The 25,164-nt window shown below is 37.2% G+C and overlaps 1 protein-coding gene across 4 annotated transcripts in view; it reads right to left on the reverse strand.

Annotated features, from left to right (window-relative positions):
* Positions 1-1,139: 1,139 nt before the first annotated feature.
* The window catches only part of FAM199X (family with sequence similarity 199, X-linked), a 39,842-nt gene continuing 15,817 nt past the window's right edge, over positions 1,140-25,164 (reverse strand). For 3 of the 4 annotated variants that reach the window (XM_089324497.1, XM_002720169.6, XM_089324496.1), the window contains exons 2-6: positions 20,573-20,792; positions 11,308-11,457; positions 10,906-11,067; positions 8,806-9,072; positions 1,140-7,523 (exon numbers count right to left, since the gene is read on the reverse strand). In XM_089324497.1, coding sequence (XP_089180623.1) covers positions 7,353-7,523; positions 8,806-9,072; positions 10,906-11,067; positions 11,308-11,325 — 618 coding nt within the window. In that variant the 5' untranslated portion in view covers positions 11,326-11,457; positions 20,573-20,792 and the 3' untranslated portion in view covers positions 1,140-7,352. The remainder of the gene's footprint in view (positions 7,524-8,805; positions 9,073-10,905; positions 11,068-11,307; positions 11,458-20,572; positions 20,793-25,164) is intronic. The other variant, XM_008272824.5, reaches the window with a different exon arrangement.

Here is a 25,164-nt window from a genome sequence, read left to right on the forward strand (position 1 = left end):
ATCACAATATGGTAACTATGATAACAATTAATTGAATATTTCAATATAACTAGTAGAGGATTTCAAATGCTACCAATACAAAATCACAGATGTCTGAGGAGACAGATCTTTATCCCCACTCCGGTCATTCTACACTGTATAAATTTAAATGGCATATTGCGAACATGTATGCTTACTGTGCACCAATTAAAAATACCTTAACAATAGAGGCTGGCATTGTGGTGCAGCAGGTTCAGATGCAGTCTGTGATGCCAGCATCCCATGTGAGTGTTTGGTCAAGTCCCAGCTGCTCCACTTCCAATCTAGCTCCATGATAATGTACCTGGGAAGGCAGCCATCCACATGGGAGACCCGGATGGAGTTTCTGCCTCCTGGCTTCCGCAGTTGTTACAGCCATTTGAGGAGTGAGCCAGCAGATAGAAGATTGTCTCTCTCTCTCTCTCTCTCCTCCTGTCTTTCCCTCTCTGTGTATAACTCTGCCTTTCAAATAAAATAAATCTTAAAAAATACTAAAAACAAAAAGGAACTATTTTTACTTATGAAGATATGATGATGGTATCATAGTTTTTTATATATATATATAAAGTTTATATATATATATGCCCTTATCTTTTAAAAATCACATACTTGGGCTGGCATTGTGTCCTCTGCCTTTCTAACAATTGCAAGAAAACAAGTTAAACAACTTGGGCTTACTTCTGATCCAGCAGATAACTGGATTTATGTATTTTTCAATGTCATGTTATAAATTCTTATTTGTAAGCATAGTTTTAAAAGCTGGAGTCTTTAAAAATGTATGTATTCAGTTCTGTGTCCCAGCATTGTTGCTTACAATTGCACCAAAGGACAAACTCCCAGAGAAAGCCACAAATCATCAGACCTCTAGAGCAGCACTGTGTAACAGAACTGTCTGTGAAGATGGGACTGTTTTATACCCTATGCCTTACAAAACACTAAGTAGCCTCTAGCTACTCGTGGCTATGGGGCACATGAAGTATCTATCACTCATGGGACTAACGAAAAAATTCTTCCATTTCATTTCTCTTCACTTCTTTTAAATACCCACATGTGACTAGTACCTGCCAAAATGGGTAGTATGACTCCAGAGTATCTAAGAGAAGAAAAACAAACACACATAGTTTTACTTAATATCTAACATTTATTAAAAATTGAAAATTACAGAAAAGCATGAATGTTTGGCTGCATTAAACAAGCTGACTTAACTTACCTCTAATTAATAAATGAAAGCATTTTACTCACAAAACAAATTTTAAGAATAAGGTCTATGCCAAAAAAAAAGCAGCCAAGACATTTCCCAAAGGAGAGAGCAACCAGATCTCCCTCTAGTGGCAAGAGAGAGAGTTGATGCTAAAAAGGCTGAATCGCTCCAGTATGTCTCCTAAAACTGCCCACATTTCCTTTATAATATTTTAACTTAAAATTTTTTTTTAGATAAAAAGGAAAGATAAATCTTACCTTTGGCCAGAAAAAAATCAGATCTAATTTTCACTTACTATGAATGCTAATCTCTCTAGAAGTTTGAACTCTCTGGAAAAAAAAATATTTTGCTAATGATACTTGGCAAATTAGGGTTTTCACCAATCAAAAGTTTAGAGTCCTGGACCCAAACCGTGAGCAAAAAGAAACTCCTCTCTGTTGGGAAATGTTCTGGGATGGAGCACGAAAAGGAGCTGATGTGAAATACAAATGCAAAATATAAAGTAGGACACAGCAGCAGGGTTTGTAAAAACTGAAGACACATCAAAAGAACCAAAAAGAATGGTACTATTACCAGAGTTCCTAATAACCAAAATGACATTTCCCATTCTGCTATTCAGTTTCAAAAGACAGTTCTGCCACATTGATAGTTTTAATTACAACCATACACACTCATTTAGATCTAACTACTGAACTACTTTCAAGTACAAGGAGAAACTCAAAATAGAAATGACTTGTGTGTTATAGCTACTGTTACGCCCTCACAGCTTCAGGAAAATCAGGCTTTATATACACTGTAGTTAAGTACAGAATGTACAGAAGAAAGTTTTATGTACAAAAGTGCATTAATATAGTAATACATTTAGCAGGAATACAGGAAAAAAATCCTGGTTAACTATCTGCTACGTTACAGATTTAAGACTACTTGAAGATTCTCCAAACTAGTCAACTTCCTACTTGCTTTGGTTATGGTATTGATGCTACATGACTAATCTTTGAAACTAAAAAACAAAACAAAAAATATTCCACAAACAATTTGAAATTTTTAACCATCTGTGAAATGCTTCACGTATACTTGTGTTAATTGTTAATAGCTTTTGACAGCAATCTTATTAAATTCCCAACACAAAGATTTAGAATGGATGATACTTATCTAAATCAGGGTGCTCAAATAGGAAATTAAACTGATCTGCTACACAGGAACAGACATCATCCGCTCCATTTCTAAAAGCCTCACCTAGATAACCTAATTCCAAAGTCTCATTTGAAATCCAATAGGTCAGCTACTGTTAAAGAGCGAGCTGTACCACAAAACAAGTCATGGATTCAGGCCACTGTTCTTAGAACAATTCAGAACAGTAAGTGTTAACTTGTCATTTGTACATATTAATTCTATAACTACCTTTACATAGTTAAAATGTATATGCATAATTAGAACAATTCTCCCTTTTTTCACTCCACAAACAAAGAACATAGATTTCCACAGGTTCCAGTGACCACAAAGATTCAACAAAAATTTGACAATACAGAAAGCACTAAATACTGAATTCAGAGAGGACCAAATCAGGTTTTCTCAGTTCAGTATGAATGTCAAATTAAAATTTGTCACCTATAGGATCTAGGCTAAAAGATTAATCATCTTAATTTAAAAATGATTGGAGGGGGAAACTGAAAATAATTTTATTATAGAAGAAAATAGAAAAACTAAATGTTAGTGCATCAACTTAGAGCTTCAGCTCTACCATGAAATTTCCTTACTCCTAACAGCCAGTTACTTAGAGGAATGTTCAGAATTCCTTCTAAGCCTTTTGGAATAAGCTAATTACTTTCCAAAGAAATAAGCATTCTAAGGAGTTATGTTTCACATACTATACTGATAGAGCCTAGTTCAAAATCTCTCTCAGCTAGTTCTCACCCACTTAGCATAATTTAATTTTTAAGATAATATTTATCTTACTTTATCAGACTTAAAAACTAATCCAAAGTTCCCACAGTATGATGGTACTTCAAAAGGTTCATGGAAAAAATGGAATTAAATGTATAAATTTATTTGGTGCTGCTATATAATGTATACCATGAAAAAATTATGCCAGATTTCAAAAGTTTTTGTGCCAAAATAAACTCACACTTTCAATTCCATTTTCCACAAACTTTATGAAGCACCCTCATACATGTGTATACAAATACTTATTTCCTAACAGTCCTCTTCAGGATTAAATCGACTAGTTTAAACGTGTTGAATGTCATGGCACTCAACATCAAAACTATTATTTGAATGCAGCTGGGAATTTTCCTACCAACTATCCCAAACTATAGCTTACTTTCCATCAATTCTAAACAAGCATCCTTCTTGAAGATAAAAGTGCTAAAAGGTAATTCAATAAAAGCAAAGGGGCGAGGAGTGTTTCAGCTATTACACAAGTGAATTCAAAGATTCCCTAAAGTTAATCAGAGAAATCGACTTGCTATATAATCTCTATTCTCAAAGTACTTATGCCTATACCTTGAAAATGATCTTCCCAGGTCACTAAAAGTTAGCTGGGTTTAAAACAAATCACCTTGGTAGCTAGGATCTCTTTCAGGAAAAGTAAAAGTTTTTAAAAAAATCATTAAGCAACATTTTAGATAACTTTTAAGGTTCTTCAATGATCTAGCTAAGCCAAAAATAAGAGTTATACAAATGAAATTTAAGGTTTGAACATTTTTGTTTTGTTTTAGTCCTGTTATTACTGATTGGTTCAACTTAACAACTTTGCTTACTGATCTCCAATACTATGGGCATTTATATAAAACAAATTACAACATTTCGATTATTTTTGAGTTTGGAAAAATCTGATAATTGACAAAAAGTACAGGGTTCACTACTTTTAAGGCACATGAGGCTATACAGAGTGAGCCATCAACGAAAAAGTTTCTACTACAGAACATGAAACAAACAGGATTCTACATTGGTGTACACAAACATTTTTGGCTTAAATACAAAGACATTTAATAATTTTACGATTTTTAAAGCTCATCAGAATCTGGATACCTTATAGCTTCTTGTAATTTTTCCCTTATGAGGGGATTTATACATCTCAAGTTAGCTTTTACAAGTATAAAGAGTCAGTATTTCAGAAGTCAGTTTCCAGGTTTAATTTGGTCTTATCTAATTTACTTAAGGGACAGAGGAACTGGACAAAAGTGCCACAGCCTAACAAAAATGAAACACTAAAAAAGTGCTATTATACTCTACATTCTTGTTGGGACAGAACGAACTAGCCCTTTCTACCCTACTCACATTACACTACACTGCCTTCCTTCGATCAGCTGCAAAACTAGAAAAATACATGCCCTTTTGTTTAGTCCAAGGTTCACACTTTAAAAGCTGTGGTAGGGATCCACTACTACACAATCTCTAATAAAATGTTTCTGGATAAATCAGTGGAGACTTTTCCCATGCCCTCAGTTAACAAGATTTATTTTAAAAGGGAGATACTTATGTCTCCAATGTCAGTTTTCTACAGGTGAGCAGTGACACTGGAACAAATAAGTTTCACCTTTGTATGAACTCATTAGCTAAGGCTTATATTTTTAAAAAATACCGATTTTTAAAATTGAACTCAGAAATACATCAGGTAGAACAAATTATTACTTAGTTCAAGAAAAAGATAATTCAAATGAATTATTTACATGAGGCATCAAAACAGAAGAAGTAATATAGCATGTTGTCAAAGACAATATAACTTTTTGTTTATGTCGTTTTGTGCTGGTTTCTTTTGGGAAGGATAGAGAAATTTTAAACATGTGATTACAAACAAAGTTGAATCTTCTTGGATTATAAGCAGGCCAAGTTGTTTAACCTGCTTTCTTCTGATTGATAGAAATATTTTCAATCTCCTCCAAATCGACTTTATGGGTCACCTCTAGTTTACAAGGCTGCAAAGACAGTGCATCCAGATTTACACAAGCTCTCATGCCACAGTCTATAAGCACTCACATCCTTACAAGCTTTCAAATGTGGCTTTGTGGCACTTTGGTAAACGTGTCCAATAGTGACTTAAGCTAAATCTAAGGTAGTAAGATTATGTGACTGTTGGGAGAGTAGAACTGGTCTTAAGTTACCTCATGACCCTGTTTAGGATTTTCTTTTACTGGTCACCGTCAAGTGAATAGTTCCCAAGTATTAGATAAATGCTGTTCAGTGTTCTCCAAAAGGGGCCTATTTTTCGTGAAGAACAGGTAAAGAGAACAGGCAATTAGTCTGTGGGATTTTGCTTTTGCTACAAGCAGGTAGACAATTCAAACCTATTTGCTCTTCTCTCCATTTGCTCTTCCTAGACTTAGAAGCACAAACAAGGAGGTTGGCCCATTCCATCTTCGGCAGAGTATTCCGAGGCCCATCCCTGAACTCTCACTGAGTCCCCTAAGCTGGTTAAGAGCACCAAAAAGAGGGTAGCAGGGAAGTCAGGACTACTCACACTGAAAGTCATATGCACATACTTGCTTTTATATTAGTCAAATTTTAAATTATTACTTTAGTTGTCTTTAAAAGGTTATAATTGAACCACAGATCTCAGCTAAGCTGCACTGTATTTTCATCTTCACATTTAATGCTTCAAACCTTTAAGGAACCAAGATGAAATCAAAATTTCAAAACATGGAATTGTAAAGGTTTAAGTCTTCATACCAACTGAGAATTAACAATGCAAATCAGGATTATTTTTCTTAATGAGCTACCTGACTACAACACAAAGTTAAAAAGAGTAGAAATCCTACTTACCTCTGGACTATATAGTTTTTAAAAATACTGATTACAACTCTTCCTACAGAAAATGACTCTCTAATGTTATCTACAATAAAAACAATTTATGACAGTTGGAAAGCAGCTTGATTGTCAGTAGTATCACTTTCCATCTTTGAACATGTGAACATTCAATGGCACATGACAGAAGTAAAGGGATCACACTATTTCTGATTTCATAATAGCAATCTCTCTATGCAAACATTTGAAGTAAATTTAGAGTTCTATTAATAACCAACAGGCTACAGTGTTTTCTATATCTTGCTGCTCTGTATATTTCTAGCAATTTGTAGGGAAGTTTAGCAAAACTCTAAGGATTTCCATCAGTTAATGTTGAACAGTAACCTGTTCACATACCAGAAAAAAAGATTTATACCAAATATTTAAAAATTAGAGCTGTGCTGGAAAAAAAAATGACCTACAAAAAGAATCAGAGAGACGGATAGGGAGAGAGGGAGAGAGGGTGAGAGGTGGAGAGGGAGAGGGAGAGGGAGAGGGAGAAAGATATTGGTCTTCTGCTTTTGAGATAATTTTACAGCCTAAAACTTCAGAAAGCAATGGACAAGCAGAATTGGCTTTTTGTCTGATTGCTTTCTCCATTTTAATATTAATTAACATAGCATCAAATCTAAAATTTTAGTTCTTAGTAACAACATGATCTTCTCAGTAGTCAGCACTTATAAAAAATGGAAAACAAAAACAAATTGAACAGGAAAAAGATTAGGGCCTGTTTTCAAACCTTTGAGTTAATGAAAAGAAATAGAACTAAAGCTAAAGAAGGCACTATTGTAAACAGCAATCTACACCTTGCCCACACTTCAAAAGAGACTTCCACCAGGAACTGGGAATTGTGCTATGGCCCTTTAGAAAAAATAAACAAAGAAATCATAATATGAAGAAGGAATCTGAATTGTGAGCTCCAAGTACATACACTGACAAACTACTTGTCAGCAGTACCTTGAAATCCTCTGAACTGTGAAAGTACTAGTATTTGAAAAAGCCCACTTAACCACCACAAAGTTCAAATATTCAAAACATTTACCAAAACCAGTGGTTCTTAAACCAGAGTGTGTCTCGGAATAACCTGGCACTGGTTAAAAACAGCTGGGCCTCTCCCCCTCAGTTTTGCTATTCACTAGATGTGGGGTGGGGCCTAATAGTATGCATTCCTAACAACTTCTCAGGTGGTGATGAAGCTGCAGGCCCCAGGACCACCCACTGAGAACCACTGACCTAATTTATTAATGGTACATCAGCACAGCCCTAACCAGAATTTTGGTCATGATGCATGTAAACCAAGGAGGACACAACACTTCAATGCTTAGAAAGATTGCTGATGAATTCACCCTTATTACATCAAAACATCAACATCTGCTTCATGGTCTTCCTCAGTCACTTTCAAGGACAGCACTTCTTCATTAAGGAAGAGCCCACTGAGCCTCTCCTTCCGGGCCTGCCTCTGCTCTTTCAGCTGCCTCTTGCGGAAGGCCTTCTGCTGTAACTTCCGCTGCTTGGATCTCTTCTGTCAAAATAAAAATTCCTAAATCAGTAAGGTTTAGATCTTGGCAGATCCATGCCAAAATACTTTATGGTTCAAATTCTGATTTTTATGAGCTGTTCAAATTGCTCTGCCGTGTGATCCTTTTTCCAAAAGGTGAACCATTGGCTTAGAAGTAAGATTCTATTCTTACGGTATTTCACCAGTGACTCTTCTGATTAGAAAGGCTTGAAACTTGGTCATTTTGGCTAGTTATGGATAACCAGTCATTTCAAGACTTTTTTTTTTTAAATCAAATTAAGGTACATGGTTGTTAATGCATAGCAAGCAAAAAATTAATACTAGGGGACAATATTGAATGCAAATGTAGATTACTGCCCAAATCTCTAATGTTTATGATATCATGGTACCTTTCATCCAAAATCACCAGCAGTATTACAATGGCTGGGAAAAAAAATCAGTGCCTTTTTCATATTGGGCAAATCCCATCTTAAAAGCCTATTAGAAAGCCAGTGGGTACTGCAATCCTTGTCACTGGTGAACTGACACCAGAAAGGATGACTATAAATCCAGAGAAATCCCTAGGCAACCGACAGAGCTGGCTACATTTCTGTTACTTCATTAAGAACTAAGGATGGAATTCTTGTGTATTTTCAAGTCACCACTGGGTTTCCAAAGACCTTAAGAGATTCTCTGATCATTGTTAAGTTGACCTCTGACTCTGTTGCCACTGCAAGGAACTGAATTCTCCTGCTAAGCCAATGGAGCATTCTAAGCACACGTAGACTTTCTTTTAAGTGCCCAACAATATTTTACAGATTTTTTTCAACCATGAAAGGACTAGACAGAGATTACAGAATGTATTATTACATTTTGAGAAAAGAAGCATTCATGATTAAAATGCTAAGAGAAACATTTAACACACAACAAAAGACACACATGAAAATCGAAAATCGTAGGAGCTAATAGACAGCAACATCAGTAATGTAGTAAGATTTGCTCAGTAGTGAGTTGCAGTCAGTATTGCAAGCTTGAGAATCACTTGTTACTTCCATCAATTTAGCTTATTTAAAACAGACACAAAAATCAGATAAAATCGAATGATACACTTGTGGGTCCAAACAGTATTTCAAAGCACTCAGCTTAGAGTGCTTTGTTTAACAGCAGAGCTTCCTACTTGTTCAATTAAAACCAAACCCACAGGCATCTAGATAGCAGGATTATTTTCACGTTCCAAGAAATTTATATGAAGGAGTACTAATGTTAATATTGAAAGGGAAAGTTTTGTATTGATGAGACATTTTACTTTTGAATCCCGAATCCGCTCTGCTGCACTTGCAGACAGGTTGCTGTCACTGTGTGCTCGACTCATGTTGGCACTGGAGTTTGAAGCAGAGTTTCCAACACTGGACCCACTGCTGCTTGCAGAACTGACCATGCTGGCACTGCTGCTGCTGGCGCTGGCGCTGGCACCGCTCACTCCACTGGTGCTTGCACAACTAAAGTTGCTTCTCTTCCAGGCCTCTCTTGCAGGCCGTTGGCGAGGGCTATGCTCCTTGATATAGTTTCTGACCTTGAGACACATAGACATAAACTTACTAGTGTTGCATCTTCACATTCTGACCTCAACATTCTGGGGAAAGAAGTCATACTGTCTTGAATCTAAAAGACTGTCAAAAGTTCTGCAGATGTGTCAATAAGACAGAAGGGCAAAAGTAATCTTTAAATGTAGACACAAGTACCAGGGGCCGGCATTGTGGAGTAACAGGTTAAGCTTTTACATGTGACACAGGCATCCCATATGAGCACTGGTTCAAGTCCCAGCTGCTTCACTTCCAATCCAGCTCCCTGCTAGCATACCTGGGAAAACAGTGGAAGATGGCCCAAGTGTTTGGGCTCCTGTCACCCATGTAGGAAACCCAGATGGAATTCTAGGCTCCTGACAATAGCCTGGTCCAGCCCCAGCTATGGCAGCCATCTGGGGAGTGAACCAGGGAATGGAAGATTAATATTTCTCTCTCTCTCACTGTGTGTGTATCTGTCTGTCTCTCTAACTCTGCTTTTCAAATATGTAAATCTTCTTTTTTGAAAAAATACAAATGTCAGAAAATTTGCCAATGTTCACCATTCCAGAAAACTTGTTATGGAGTAAGATTTTAAAAGGCTATAAAATATAACCAGTAAATGGAAATGTACTAGCTCTCACATTTTAGGACTGTAAGAAAATAATACTCTGACATAGAAACTAACAGCAAAACAAAATACATGATATTAGGCATTTGTTAAAGATTCCCACTTAAGATGACTGAAATAAATTGCTGATTATATCTAAGATCAGGGTATTTCCTAAATCTTAGCTAGAAGCCAATGATATCTTCTTCAAATGCAGGGCATCAACTTGCAAGACTAATGAAAAATGGACTCGAATGTAGAAAAAGTATACTATGTCCACTGGGAGAAACACTGAAATGAAAGAGATTTTTCATAAATAATGATAAACACAAAACAAATAAGCAATCTAAAAGCAGAATATAGTATTCATTTTAACCATGTAACAGAAAAGAGAGCAGCAAACACTGTATTTAGAATATACCAGAAATGTGGGCTGGCAACGTGGCTTAGTGGGTAAAGCTGCTGCCTGCAGTGCCAGCACCCCAAATGGGCACAGATTTGCATCCTAGCTGCTCCATTTCTGAGCCAACTCCCTGCTAATGGCCTGGGAAAAGCAGTGGAGGATGGCCCAAGTGCTTGGGCCCCTGCTACCCACGTGGGAGACCAGGAAGAAGCTCCTGGGTCCTGGCTTCGGCCTAGACCAGTCCTGGCCATTGCAGCTTTACCTGGAGAGTAAACCAGCAGATAGAAGACCTCTCTCTGTCTCTCTCTCTCTGTAATTCTGACTTCCAAATAAATAAATCTTAAAAACAAAGAATATACCAGAAACGCATGTTTCAGAATAGCAAACGGGAAATTCATTAGGTTTTGTCTTAGGCAGGCTTAATTACTCCCTAAGACTATTCAAAATTCTCAGTTCAGATGTTCACCAAAGTAGAGCTCTTATTAATTAATACTAATTACTATTTTGATTCTGTAAACTCATTTCTTTTACGAAAATATAAACCTCAGCTTAATGACTCCTTAAATGCTGAATTAAGTTTCAAGGCCTATATAATTGACAGGGAGGTTCTAGATTGACACTGACCCAGAAAGGCATTGCCAGGTGAGATCTACATAAACCTATTAAAAAACCATGTGTTCTCAAATTTTACCATCATTTTTCTACCATTTCACAGCACTGACTTTGACCTTAATTATCCATATTTTCACATATGATTTACTTATGATTATCCAAGTCTAGTGGAAGATGGTGTTTTTCAACAGGTATACAATCTGCATTTTCTTTACATACCTGCTTCAGTTTTTCATCGGTGAGACAGTTAAGCTCAATAATAAACTCACTGTCTGTAGGGGAGATTTGAGCAGAAGGATCAATTATTTTAATAATATCAAGTTGCTCTCGAAGTCCCATCTCAGTACTGACTTTACGACTCAGATATTCAATATATTCCACCTATGTGATGGAAAATGACAGCAAACATTAATGCTCAAAACCTCTGAACCTTTAGCACATTGATTACAACATGTTCTATATATCTGAAGTACTTAATGTATTTGTTCCCTGACAAACACTTAAAGCTCAAATTCAGATTCCCTAAGAAAGCCACATTTATCCACTAGCTGTAAATAAGCAATAAACAGCTTTACATTTTTCCCACATACTCCATATGCTTTTAAATGTTGAGGTCTTTACCTGCTCGTCATTTGTCATTGCACTCCAAGGAAGTTCATCTAAATTCCGGTGCTTGTTTTTCTTTTTAGGAAGCAGGCAAGGTGAACTTGGAATACTGGGTATGACATCAGAAAGTACATCACTTCCACTGGCAATGTCACTACCTGGTAACTATAAAAATAAGGATGGTGGAAGTAGGGAAAGTATTTTGAATAAGGCAATATATTTCATACACTAACTAAAAGTTACTTTACTATAAGACTAGTGGTAAATACAGAGTCAGAGGACATTAATGGTGATCTATGACAATTTTATGCAAAGTAGCAACATCATTACACTCTGTGTATAAGTTCACTTCTTCAATGAAAGTTATTTTAATAGCTTAAAATCATAATCAAAAGTTGTTAAAATGCTAACATAAGAGTCAATCACCATTAGTTTTTAATTCATAATGCAAATGTGAATAGGGCCCACATAGCATAATGAGTATAAAGACAAATAAATCATGGTCCTTATCCTGAAGTCTGTCTTAACAACCTCAAGACAACTAAAATAACATAAAATGTGCTGTTAACATAAAGCCAACAACTCTAGAGATCAAAAATATTAAGAGAAAGCATATACAGGAAAAATAAAAGCAAACCTAAGCACATGGAAATCAAAACAGTTTCAAATGACACCAATAGCTAAAAGTGAGGCTTAATTTTATATAGCCTGCTTAAAAAGAGCAGATTTAATTTTTAACAACTTCACTGATGTATATTTGACAAACAAAAGACTGCACATATTTAATGCATACAATTTTATGAGGTTGGATATATGCATATGCATATACCTGCAAAACTATCAGCACAGGAGAGGCTCCAAGATGGCAGAATAGGGAGGGAGCATACTGCTCTAGGCAAGGGGAAGATAGTTAAAAAACAAAAAAGGTGGAGACAGTGCATAGTCAGGAGACAGGGAGAAAACTGCAGTGGAAATTCTATGGAAGAAGAGGGATGTTATATATCTACGTGGAGGATATAGATGTATAGCATGAGCAAGGACACAACACAGACCCCAGCAGCAGAGAGCCTGAGAGAGCACCAGCTTAGGAGAGTGAGGTGAGATCACATTGCAGCAGCCCATGCCACCGGTGATTTAGCCAGAGGGAGAGCCTGGCATGAGTCTGGCCTGGAGCCCTGTGGAAGACAGGGTACCCGCTAAACTAGACGAAAAAGGGGGCATGTTTCTCTCTTCCCATGTCCTCTACAACAGCACCCGATAACTAGCTGAGAGGGCAGGTACCATTTTGGACCTATGTAGCAGCTGTGCCAGCTCTTGTGCGCACACCCAGCAACTTGCTGAGATGAGATGCCATCTTGTCAGTAGCTGTGGCAGCAGCTCGGGTGTGTGCAACTGGCCATCAGTAGGGCTGTGACCAGTGGCTCTTATATACGCGTGTGGTCCAGGGATTTTACCAGAGGGGAAAATCCATGTTCCCCTGGATCACACGTGTATACAAGAGCCACCGGTCACAGCCCCTTCTCGTTTGACCATGGTGCTTTCTCCCCACTGGTGGCCAAGTTATAATCAAACAGCCTGGTACTGGCACAAAAATCGATGTACAGACCAATGAAACAGGATAGAAACTCCAGAAATCAACCTATGAATCTACAACCAACTTATCTTTGACAAAGGAGCTAAAATCAATCCCTGGAGCAAGGACAGTCTCTTCAACAAATGGTGCTGGGAAAACTGGATCTCCATATGCAGAAGTATGAAACAAGACCCCTACCTTTGACCTTACACAAAAATCCACTCAAAATGGATCAAAGATTAAATCTATGACCCGACACCATGAAATTACTAGAGAACATTGGGGAAAATCTGCAAGACACTGGCATAGGCAAAGAGTTCTTGGAAAAGACTCAAGAAGCACAAGCAATCAAAGCCAAAACTGACAAATGGAATTACATCAAGCAGAGAAGCTTCTGTACTGCAAAAGAAACACTCAGCAAAATGAAGAGGCAGTCAACCAACAGAATGGGAAAAAAAATTTGTAAACTACAAAACTGATAAAGGATTAATATCCAAAATCTATAAAAAGCTCAAGAAACTCAACAACAGAACAATTTAGTTAAGAAATGGGCAAAGGGCTTGAACAGGCATTTTTCAAAAGATGAAACTGAAATGGCCAATAGACACATGAAAAAATGCTAAGGATCACTAGCCATCAGGGAAATGCAAATCAAAACTTCAATTAGGTTTCACCTCTTCCCAGTATGCTATAGAATGGCTCACATACAGAAATCAACAAATAATAAATGCTGGTGCAGATGTGGGGAGAAAGGTACCCTAATCCACTGTTAGTAGGAATGTAAACTGGTGTAGCCATTGTGGAAGACAGTATGTGGATACTTCAAAAAGCTAAAAATAGATCTACCATAGGACCCAGCAAACCCACTCCTGGGAATTTACCCAAACCAAAAGAAATCAGCATATGAAAGAGTTATCTGTACCCCCATATTCACTGCAGCTTAATTCACAATAGCTAAGATAGGGAATCAACCCAGATGTCCAGCAACTGAAGACTGGATAAAGAAATTATGGCATATATACACTATAGAATGGTACTCAGCAGTAAAAAAAAAAAAAAGAAATCTTGCTTTTTGCAACAAAACAGACGCAACTGTAAATCATTATACTTAGTGAAATAAGACAAATACCATGTTTCCCCTGATCTGTGGTAACTAACAGAGTATCTAAAATGTAATGTATTGGAGTAAAAATGACATTTTGAGATCTGATGATTACAGCCCTAATCTCTACTGTTGAGGAACAGTGTTTTTTTTCTTCATAGTATCTGTTGAACTCTTTACTTGGTGTAGGGTTAATCTTGTGAGTATAAAGTATACTGAAAATAGATGTTTGTAAAAATTAAGAGTAGGAATAGGAGAGAGAAGAGGATGGGTAGAAGCAAGGGCAGAAGGGAGGGTAGGGTGTAAAGAATCACTATGTTCCTAAATCTGTATACATGAAATACATGAAATTTGTATACCTTAAATAAAATTAAGAAAAACAAAAGAAAAGAAAAAATCGGCACAATCAAGGTGATAAACACAGCCATCACCTTCAAAAGTTAAAACGGATTTCAATTTAAAGCATTCATCACCACATTAATGTAGAGGAAAACATTATGTTTTCCACTGCCTGGAAAAGCAGTAGAAGACGGCCCAAATGCCTGGGTCACTGCACCCACATGTGATGAAGCTCCTGGCCCCTGGCTTTGGCCTGACTCAGCCAGGGGCTGTTGCTGCCATTTGGGGAGTGAATCAGCAGATGGAAGATCTCTGTCTCTCCCTCTCTCTCTCTGTAACTCAAACTTTCAAATAATTAAAATAAATCTGAAAAATAAAACAGGTAACATAAACCCTTAGGCAATGTCAAGCTGCTGAAACGGTTGGATTAAGTTTTACAGGGTAGTGTTTCAGAATGACCAAAGAGGAAAAAAGAAAAGGCACTTAGGTAAGGAAAATAAATTACTAAAATCATAGATTAAAAAAGCAATGAATGAGGTGGAAAACAAGATGATCAAGATATAAAATCAGCACTAGAGATTAGAAAGTTCAACAGAAGAATCAGAAACTGTCATACAACATGTAGAAGTGGGCCAATAACACTTTCTAAGTAGAAATAATTTGATGAAACTACACTTTAGGATAGGTTAGAAAACACAATGGGAACAAAACAGAATAAGAAAATATTGAAATTTGATGGGAAACTCTTGTGATTGGGCTTAGTTTAAGCAAAAATGGAAATAAAAATGGGAAGAAATATAAGCATTTTTGAACAAAAACAATTTTCAAAGCTGTTTGATAACCTAAAGGATATGGGTAATAGGATGTTTAAATCAGAATAACACTGATAACATTTCAGGATCATACTCCCTATCCAGGTTGATATATTTAAAGATCTAAATTTTACAGCAAGATAACTGAAATAATGTTACTGAACTTCTAGTACAAAACCCTCATATTTTTAAAAAAGATTTTTATTTACTTATTTGAGAGGCAGAGTTACAGACAATGAGAGGGAGAAACAGAGAGAAAGGTCTTCCATCCACTCCCCAAATGGTCACAATAGCTGGAGCTGAGCCAATCCGAAAAACCCTCATCTTACACAGAAGAAAAATTAGGTCCAAGGAGGGTCACACAACTAAAGACAGAATCCAAAGACAAGTGCAGTGATTTCAACTACTGCAGTCTGGCCTTTGAGGTAGCTTGTAATGAAGGAACGTCATTTGGGATATGGAGAGTTTGTAGTGATCGTGGGAGAAGCAAGCACAAAGTATCCTTTGAACAGACAACAGTCACTCTTTTTACTATATGCTATAAAACATGTCACAAAGCAGTCTATTTTTTTCATGGAAACACTGTAATTGCAAGTTACATCTCTGACCCAGGACTCAGCATCAGATAACATGTTAGTACTAAATAATAAGGTCATCCAAGTGGAAATGTCAAGTAGTCAATTAGAGATACAGGATGAGCAGCTGCATGGTGGAATTCATTGTATGGACTCCTGTATATTTATGATACCAGCAATTTTTCCAGGTTATAACTGGTAATATATTTCAGGATAAAAATGCTTAATGATTCCCATCTCATATTTTTCATGAACAATATTTGGTATATTTATATTATAATCAGTAATTGTGACACATAGGGAGAATTAAATCAAACCTCTGCCATATTTTCTGCAGGGTGCAGCAGAATTTTATGAGTAAGCTCATTGTTGTAATAGCTGATGTGTAATTTCAGATTGTACCTCTACGTTTCAAGTGTGACAGCTGAATTACTCACTTTTTAAATTTTATAAGCTTTCCTGCTCAGCAATGGAAATAATTTCTCAACCTCTAAGACTAGTCAAATATATCTTCAATAATAAAAGGACTGCAAGCAAAGAAAACTATCAGCAAAGCAAAAGGCTTTAATATTACTTCAAATGCTAAGATGCTCCTTCATTCTAAGGTTAAAAATCTCACCTAATGGAATAGCTAGAATTTCTCTTCCCAGAGAAATCTATGAATCATTTACACTTACTTTAGTTGTAACTAAAACATGTTAAAAAGATAGATTTACGCAGATGCAGTTTTTAATCGCAACAAAGGTAACACACATTTTTAAACTACAAGTAAATGATTTTTAGTCTGTATAAATCCCAATATATAATTTGTAATTATCCTCTTGGATAATTTACTGCTCGTCATTATGAGGTCCCACAAAGACAAGACTGCATTTAAACCTTTCAGCATATTTAAATAGCAAATATCCATGGTAACAGAGTACCCATACTACAATTTCAGAGGTGGGAAAATACATTACTAAAGCAGGACTGATTTTTTGTTCAAAAGTGTAGTCATTCATGTGCATTAACAGTCAGTGGATAGGGATGGCTTTCCACTTGATCTACTCATGAACTAAGTGAAGAATTCAGCAATTACAATTTCAAAATGCCTGCCACCTTGCAGTGTTATATACAATGCAAACTCTAAATAAATCACATAAGTGGAAAAATATTTCTTAGAATTATGAGGACTCCATCTGATTGCACTTTATTAAGATTCATTGTAATCTGATTTTAAATATAAAGTATGCACTTGACATATGAAGCACTGAGAATAAAATGGTACCCACACAAAAAAATGATGACTACTGTCACCTGTAATAGAAAAACAAACTGAAATAGGTGTAAAGAGAGGAATGGTTTCTCAAGTTCTGGTGTATCTAATGGCAGGAATGGTATGTAGCCATTAAAAAATTCATTATGAAGATCATGAAAAACTCTGATATTTAAATGATAAAATCTTACTATAAAATTTTATGCAAAGAGGAAGGACTATTCCCTACCTCTTTCTATGAGGCCAGAATTACTGATACCAAATCTAGACAAAAACAGAATAAAAGAACTATAGACCAATATCATTTACAATATAGATGCAAATATCCTTAACAAAATGCTAGAAAACTGAATCTAGAAGCATATGAAAAGGATTATACACTGTGACCAGTTAGGACTTATTCCAGGAATGCAAGAGTGCTTCAATATATGAAAGCTAATCAATATAATGCATCACAGAATAAAAGAAAAGAAATCACATGATCATCTCAAATTCTCAGAAAAAGCATTTCACAAAATCCCACATCCTTTCATAAAAAAAAATTTCAAACTAGAAATAGAAGGGAAATTCTTTAGCATGATATAAAGCATTTACAAAAAAACTACAGCTAACACTTCAATGGCAGAAGACGGTAAGTTCTCCCACCAGGATCAGGAAAAAGACAAGATGCCCATTTTCACCACTTTCATTCAACACTGTATTGGTGATCTAGCCAAAGCAATTAAATAAGAAATAAAAGTCATCCATATTAGAAGGAAAAGAGGAAAAGTCTCTCTATTCTCAGACAACTTACATATAAAAAAAAATCAGAAAAAGAGGTTATAAAAGCTAACAACAAGCTCCAGCCGTTGCTGCAACTTGTAGAGTGAATCAGTGGATGGAAGACCTCTCTCTCTGCCTCCTTCTCTCTCTGTGTAACTCTGACTTTCAAACAAATAAAGAAATCTTTTTTAAAAAAAGAAAATATATTGCTACAGTTGCCTTAAAAAGAATAAAATACCCAAGAATAAACTTCATCAAGGAAGTATGAGGCCTCTTCAAAGTATACATGGAAAATTCATATTATAAAAAAGCTAAGCATGGATTTCCAATATTTTTGCACCAAAATAAACTTAACCCCATTTCTATGAACTTTCTAAAGTACCTTTGTACAAGGTTTGAACACTGAAAACTGCAAAAGTAACACTGAAAGAATTAAAGAAAACCCAGATAGAGATATTCCCTCCCATCCTCATGTATCAGAGTATTTAGTGTTGCTGTTAAGATAGCAATATTCCCCAAAGTGATCTACAGATTCAATGTAGCCCCCATCAAAATTCCAACTGCCCTTTTTGCAGAAATGGTCAGCCTGATCTTCAAATTCATATGGAATTGTGGGAGATCTCAAAAAACCAAAGCAACCTTTATAAAGAACAAAACAGAATAATTCACATTTCTCAATTTCAAAACTCAGTACAAAGCTATAGTAATTAGAAGTATTATACTAGCATGAGGTCAGACACGTGCACCAATGCAATAGAACTGACAGTCCAGCAATAAATCCATGCATCTATGATCAATTATTTTTAAAGATTTATTTATTGGCCAGCGCCGTGGCTCAACAGGCGCCGGCACACCGGGTTCTAGTCCCGGTCGGGGTGCCGGATTCTGTCCCGGTTGCCTCTCTTCCAGGCCAGCTCTCTGCTGTGGCCCGGGAGTTCAGTGGAGGATGGCCCAGGTCCTTGGGCCCTGCACCCTCATGGGAGACCAGGAGAAGCACCTGGCTCCTGCCTTCGGATCAGCATGGTGCATTAGCCGCAGCGTGCCAGCCACAGCGGCCATTGGAGGGTGAACCAACGTCAAAGGAAGACCTTTCTCTCTGTCTCTGTCTCTCTCACTGTCCACTCTGCCTGTCCAAAAAAAAAAAAAAAAGATTTATTTATTTATTTATTTGAAAGTCAGAGTTACATTGAGAGAGAAGGAGAGGCAGAGAGACTGAGAGGTCTTCCATCTGCTGGTTCACTACCCAATTTGCCACAGTGGCCAGAACTGTGCCAATCTGAAGCCAGGAGCCAGGAGCTTCCTCCAGGTCTCCCACACGGGTGCAGGGGCCCAAGCACTTGGGCCATCTTCTACTGCTTTCCCAGGCCACAGCAGAGAGCTGGATCGGAACTGGAGCAGCTGGGACTCGAACTGGGGACCGTATGGGATGCAGGCACTGCAGGTGGCAGCTTTACCTGTTACGCCACAGCGCTGGCCCCTGATCAATTCATTTTTGGCAGTGTGCTAAGATCGTTCCATGAGGAAAGAATAGTCTTTTTCAACAAATGGTACTGGGACAACTGGGTATGTGTATGCAAAAGAATGGATTTGAACCCCTATTACACAACATAGACAAAAAATAATTCAATTGGGCTTCGTTAAAATTATAAATGTGTGTGTGTGTGTGTGAATGTACACTATCAAGTGACTAGACACTATCAAGCTAAAAGAACCCACAAGAGGGCCGGCACTGTGGCATAGCGGTAAAGCTGTCACCTGCAGCACTGGCATATGATTTGAGTCCTGGCTGCTCCACTTCCAATATAGTTCCTTGTAGATGTGTCTGGGAAGGCAGCAAAGGATGACCCAAGTACTTGGGCCCCGGCACCCACTTGAGAGAGACCGGGATGAAGCTCCTGGATCCTGGCTTTGCCCTCGCCAAGCCTTAGCTGTCACAGCCATTTGGGGAGTAAGCCAGTAGATGGAAGATTCTCTCTCTCTCTCTTCCTATCTGCTTCTCCCTCTCTGCCTCTGCTTCTCCATCTCTGTAACTCTTTCAAATAAATAAAATAAATTTATTTTTATTTGAATTTTATTTAGTTAAAATTTATTTTATTTATTTGAAAGACAGAACTACACAGAGAGGTCGAAACAGAGAGAGAGGGAGAGGTCTTCCATCCACTGCCTCACTCTCCAAATGGCCACAACAGCAGGAGCTGAGCCAATCAGAAGCAGAAGCCAGGAGCCTCCTCTGGGTCCCCCATGTGGGTGCAAGAGCCTACGTGGGATGCCGGTACTGCAGGCCAGGGCTTTAACCTGCTGTGCCACAGTGCTGTCCCCCTAAATAAATCTTAAAAAAAAAGACAACCCACAAAACTAAGGTTTTGTAAATCATATATCTGATAATAGTCCAGCAGGCAGAATAAAGACTTCATAATTAAAAGACAACACAACTAAAGGATTATGAACAGATTTTCTCTAAGATATACAAACAACCAGTAAGAACCTGAAAAGATACTCAATACCATTAGTCATTAGGGGAATCCAAATGAAAACCAGCATGAGATACTGCTTCACATTCCACTAGAATGCCTGTAATCAAAAAGACAATACCAAGCTTGGGCAAGGATGTAGAGAAACTGGAACTTTCATAAATTGCGAGTGGAAGTGGAAAATGGTGCAGACACTCTGGAAAACATGTTGGCAGTTCCTCAAAAAGTTACATAGAGTTATCGTATGACCCAGCAATTCTATTCCTAGGGATATATTCAAGGGCATTATAAATATACAACCACATGAAAGCTTATACTTAAGTGTATATTATTCACGAAATTATACTGTTACTTATGTAGATATGATGCCAATAAAAGAAAAAAACCTTACCTGCCATTCAAATTCACTATCTGACCAATCCCAATAAGTGCTAATAGAAGAGGAGACATCACTGCAGACACTCCCCTCAGGGAATAAATCAAAAGAAGTGAAATCTTGATCATCTAATAGGGAATAGCAATCATCTTGATCTCCAACAGAAACTGATGAAAATAGCTCCTCGCTGCATTCTGAGCTGGCAACGCTTGTTCCACAAGAAGTCAGGTTCCACCTTCAAAAATACAACACAAAGGCAATCACAAGAACTACAGGATCCACACAATTTTGAGATATTAATATGCATAGTTATGAGGAATTTATTTTAGGTATGATGATACTGTGTTTATTTTAAAGGAACCCTTAGCTTTTAAAGAAATATTAAAATATTTATGAGTGAAACATGTCTGGGATTTACTTCAAAATAATAGGGAAGGTGCTGGGGTGTTTGCTAGGGTATAGATGAAGCACGAGGTCACATATGAATAATTGTTGAAGCTAGGTGATGAGTACATAGGATTCATTATGCTATTCTCTACTTTCTTAGTCATCTTAAAACAGCTATAATAAAATATTTAAAAAAAAGATATTTGAGTTAGGAATAAAACATAACCTTCATCCATAAACAATATATATATATATCATAGTGGTTATGCATAAACTCTGGAGTCTGGCTGAGTTCAAATTCTTGCTCTGTCATTTGCTAGCTATTTGATCTTAAGCAAATCAAATCCTCTGCAAACCTCCGTCCCCATTTTAAAAATGGATTTATTGTGAAGGCTACATGAGAACGCATACAAAGCACTTAGCACATCTAAAATGTGCTCAGTACATGCATCTATTCTTATCAAATTGAAAGAGGAGAGGCTAGCCATTGCAAGGCAAAGAAAAGCACCAGAAAGAATGAATGCAGGTACAAGTTCAAGAAGTTGTTTGCTATTTATGTTAATGTTGTACAGGCTCAATGCAAAGAAGTTGGAATAAAAAAGGGCTGAAGATCAAAATGGTCAATTGATCCATTACCCAACAAGAACTTATCCATAACATTTTGTTATCTTTTTCTATGTGCATTTGTATTTTTTTTCAGAATCAACATTCACTTTGAGTATCTATATTTCAGTATCCTTTTTTCACTGAATATTTTCCTAAGCACATGCTGAGTATGCCTAATCTGAAATGTTCTGGATTAGAGATGCTTTGGATTTCTGATTTCTAATTTTTTAATTTAGATTTGGAATATTAGCACATACATTGAGTTATCTTGGGGATGAGACCCAAGACTAAAGACAAAATTCATTTATGTTTCATAATATCTTATACACATAGCTAAAAGTAATTTTACACAATATTTTGACTGCACATATCACATGAAGTCAGCCGCAGAATTTCCCACTTGTGTCATGATTGCCCTCAAAAAGTTTCAGATTTTGGAGCATTTTAGATTTCAGGTTGTTTTTTTTTTTTATTTTGACAGGCAGAGTTAGACAGTGAGAGAGAGAGACACAGAGAGAGAAAGGTCTTCCTTCTTCCGTTGGTTCACCCTCCAAATGGCCACTGCGGCCAGCACGCAGCGCAGATCCGAAGCCAGGAGCCAGGTGCTTCCTCCTGGTCTCCCACGCAGGTGCAGGGACCCAAGCACTTGGGCCATCCTCAACTGCCTTCCCAGGCTACAGCAGAGAGCTGGACTGGAAGAGGAGCAACCGGGACAGAATCCAGCGCCCTGACCAGGACTAAAACCCGGGGTGCCGGCGCTGCAGGTGGAGGATTAGCCTAGTGAGCAGTGGCGCTGGCAGATTTCAGGTTTTTTAAACAGGTATGCTCAATCTTTATATTACCTGAAGCCATTTTACTACTGTGAATAGTCCACTGATTGAATATATCCTAGTTAATCCTATTCTCTCAACAACAGATATATAGGCTGTTTCCATTTTTTTGTATTAAAAATAATACTGAGGCCAGCGCTGCGGCTCACTAGGCTAATCCTCAGCCTGCGGTGCCGGCACACCGGGTTCTAGTCCCGGTAGGGGCACCGGATTCTGTCCCAGTCGCTCCTCTTCCAGTCCAGCTCTCTGCCATGGTCTGGGAAGGCAGTGGAGGATGGCCCAAGTCCTTGGGCCCTGCACCCGCATGGGAGACTGGGAGGAAGCATCTGGCTCCTGGCTTCAGATCGGCGCAGCGCTCGAGGCCGCAATGCACTGGCCATAGCGGCCACTTGAGGGGTGAACCAACAGAAAAAGGAAGACCTTTCTCTCTGTCTCTCTCTCTCAGTGTCTAACTCTGCCTGTCAAAAAAAAAAATTTTTTTAAATAATAATACTGAGATAAGACATTTTGTTAATAATTATTTATCCAAACATGAATTCTCTCAGGATAGATTGCTTGAAAAGTAAACAGAGTCAAAGAATCTGAATGCTTCTAAGAGTCATATACTGTTCTGAAAGGTCATACCAATACACCCTCCCTAAGGCAAGTCAGAAAAGTGTTCATCTCTCCACACCTTAACAGCACTGAAATTTTTATTTAAAATTTGTTAATCTGCTGGCGCCGTGGCTCACTAGGCTAATCCTCAGCCTTGCGGCGCTGGCACACAGGGTTCTAGTCCCGGTTGCCCCTCTTCCAGGCCAGCTCTCTGCTGTGGCCAGGGAGTGCAGTGGAGGATGGCCCAGGTGCTTGGGCCCTGCACCCCATGGGAGACCAGGAAAAGCACCTGGCTCCTGGCTCCTGCCATCGGATCAGCGCGGTGCGCCGGCCGCAGCGCGCTGGCCGCGGCGGCCATTGGAGGGTGAACCAACGGCAAAGGAAGACCTTTCTCTGTCTCTCTCTCTCTCACTGTCCACTCTGCCTGTTAAAAAATAAAAAAAAAAATAAAAAATAAAAAAAAAGAAAATTTGTTAATCTATCTGATAGGACAGAAAGATTTCATATCGTTTTATTTCATTGATTAATAGCAAGATCAGAATTTAAAATGTTCATTAGCTATTTTGCTCAGTGTTTTCTATGTATGAATGTTCTCCTTATTGATTTTGTAAGAGCTCTTTATGCACTAAGGTCATATACATTTTGCCTACAGTACTTGTTGCAGGGATTTCTCATGTTTTATTTTTTTGGTTTTGAAATATTTCAGTTTTCTCTTGTAAATTTCCACTAGGTACAGACTGTTAATGAGATAATCTTTACTGCTTTGCCAGTAGCATAGGGAATTAATCCTGAAGATATTGATTTAGTGTTTCCGATACTAATAAGCTACTGAAATGACTTCCTGAAGAAAATCCTCTTATTTCTCCATTATTAGGTTGTTTCTCATCCTTCATTAAATCCGGGGGTTTTTTTAATGATTTTTTTTGAACTTCCTCCTTTCTATTTTATATGGCTAATCCAAACTCAGAAGTTCTTGGTTTACAAAATTAGGATGACACAAAAAATTTTGTGGTACCTTTTTCTTTTAGTTGAAGGTGGAGAATTTCAAAGCATTGAGACACATATACAAAATTATTATAATTCTGTTAACAAAAAGCAGATGTTAATAAATTTTTATAAATAGATAATCTAAAACTCATCTGAAAATCCTAGAATACTTTTTTTTTCATATGCTTGCTAGGTGGGCAGTAACTGAACTTAAAAAAAAATAACCGATTGAGCAGAATTAGGCAAACTGTCCAGGTCTTGCATTAAAAGCTATGAACAGCAATCAAAAGTTCTGTCCTAGACATAGTAAACCATAGCCACATTGTGTCTTGAGCTAATACTTTTCCTGACTTCAAATTCCAAATGAGTCTTTTCCCCTTTATTTGTTCACCATTCCACAAACATTTATTCAGTATCTTCTATGCGTCAAATACTATGTACCATGCTAGGAAAAACTGTTAGATAATTATTTTTAATTAGAATTTCTTTTCAGCTCCACTGACAAAGGAGTCATACATTTGCTTTTTTTTCCCCTCTCATCTTAGGGCAAAATCAGTATGTCCCTTATTTTTTCAGATTTGTAACTATGTAAGATTCTAGAATGTTCTCAAAAGCCTTTAATTTTTAATGATCTGTGCCAATCAAACTAGGTTCACCCTTCAAATAGTTTGCCAAATAGAAAGAATGTTTTTTACTATTAAATATTTTTAAGAATTTTAGTTCTTCCAATTTGCAAATATTAATTACTATTTCCAGGCAGTGTAGAAAAGAACAAACTAGGAAGTATCTTTATCCATTGCTGGTGGAAATGTAAGCTGACATAATTTTTCTGAAATGCAATTTGGTAGTATATATATATCAAGAACTTTAAAATGGTTCACTCATTAGGAGTCAGTAATTTCCCTTCTAGGAATCTATTCCCTCCCTTAAACAGCAATTTGAAAAAAAAAAAAAGATGTATATACAAACACATTCAAATGGTATTATTTATAATAATCAAAAGGGGAAAATAAAGGCCTCCAAACCCTGGGGAATAATTCTGTGATACAGCTGAATGATGGACTTCATAATCATGAAAAAAAAATCATAGTTTCAGAATATTGAGTGAAAAGGAAAACACTCAACATTATGAGCAAAAATAAGCAGGTCACAAATTATATATATACAGTCTGATCTTGATTTTTAAAAATTCTATAGGACTCA

This window comes from Oryctolagus cuniculus, chromosome X, assembly GCF_051225735.1.
Source record: "Oryctolagus cuniculus isolate XC-2025 breed Fujian yellow rabbit chromosome X, ASM5122573v1, whole genome shotgun sequence".
In the NCBI taxonomy this organism is placed as follows: Eukaryota; Metazoa; Chordata; class Mammalia; order Lagomorpha; family Leporidae; genus Oryctolagus; species Oryctolagus cuniculus.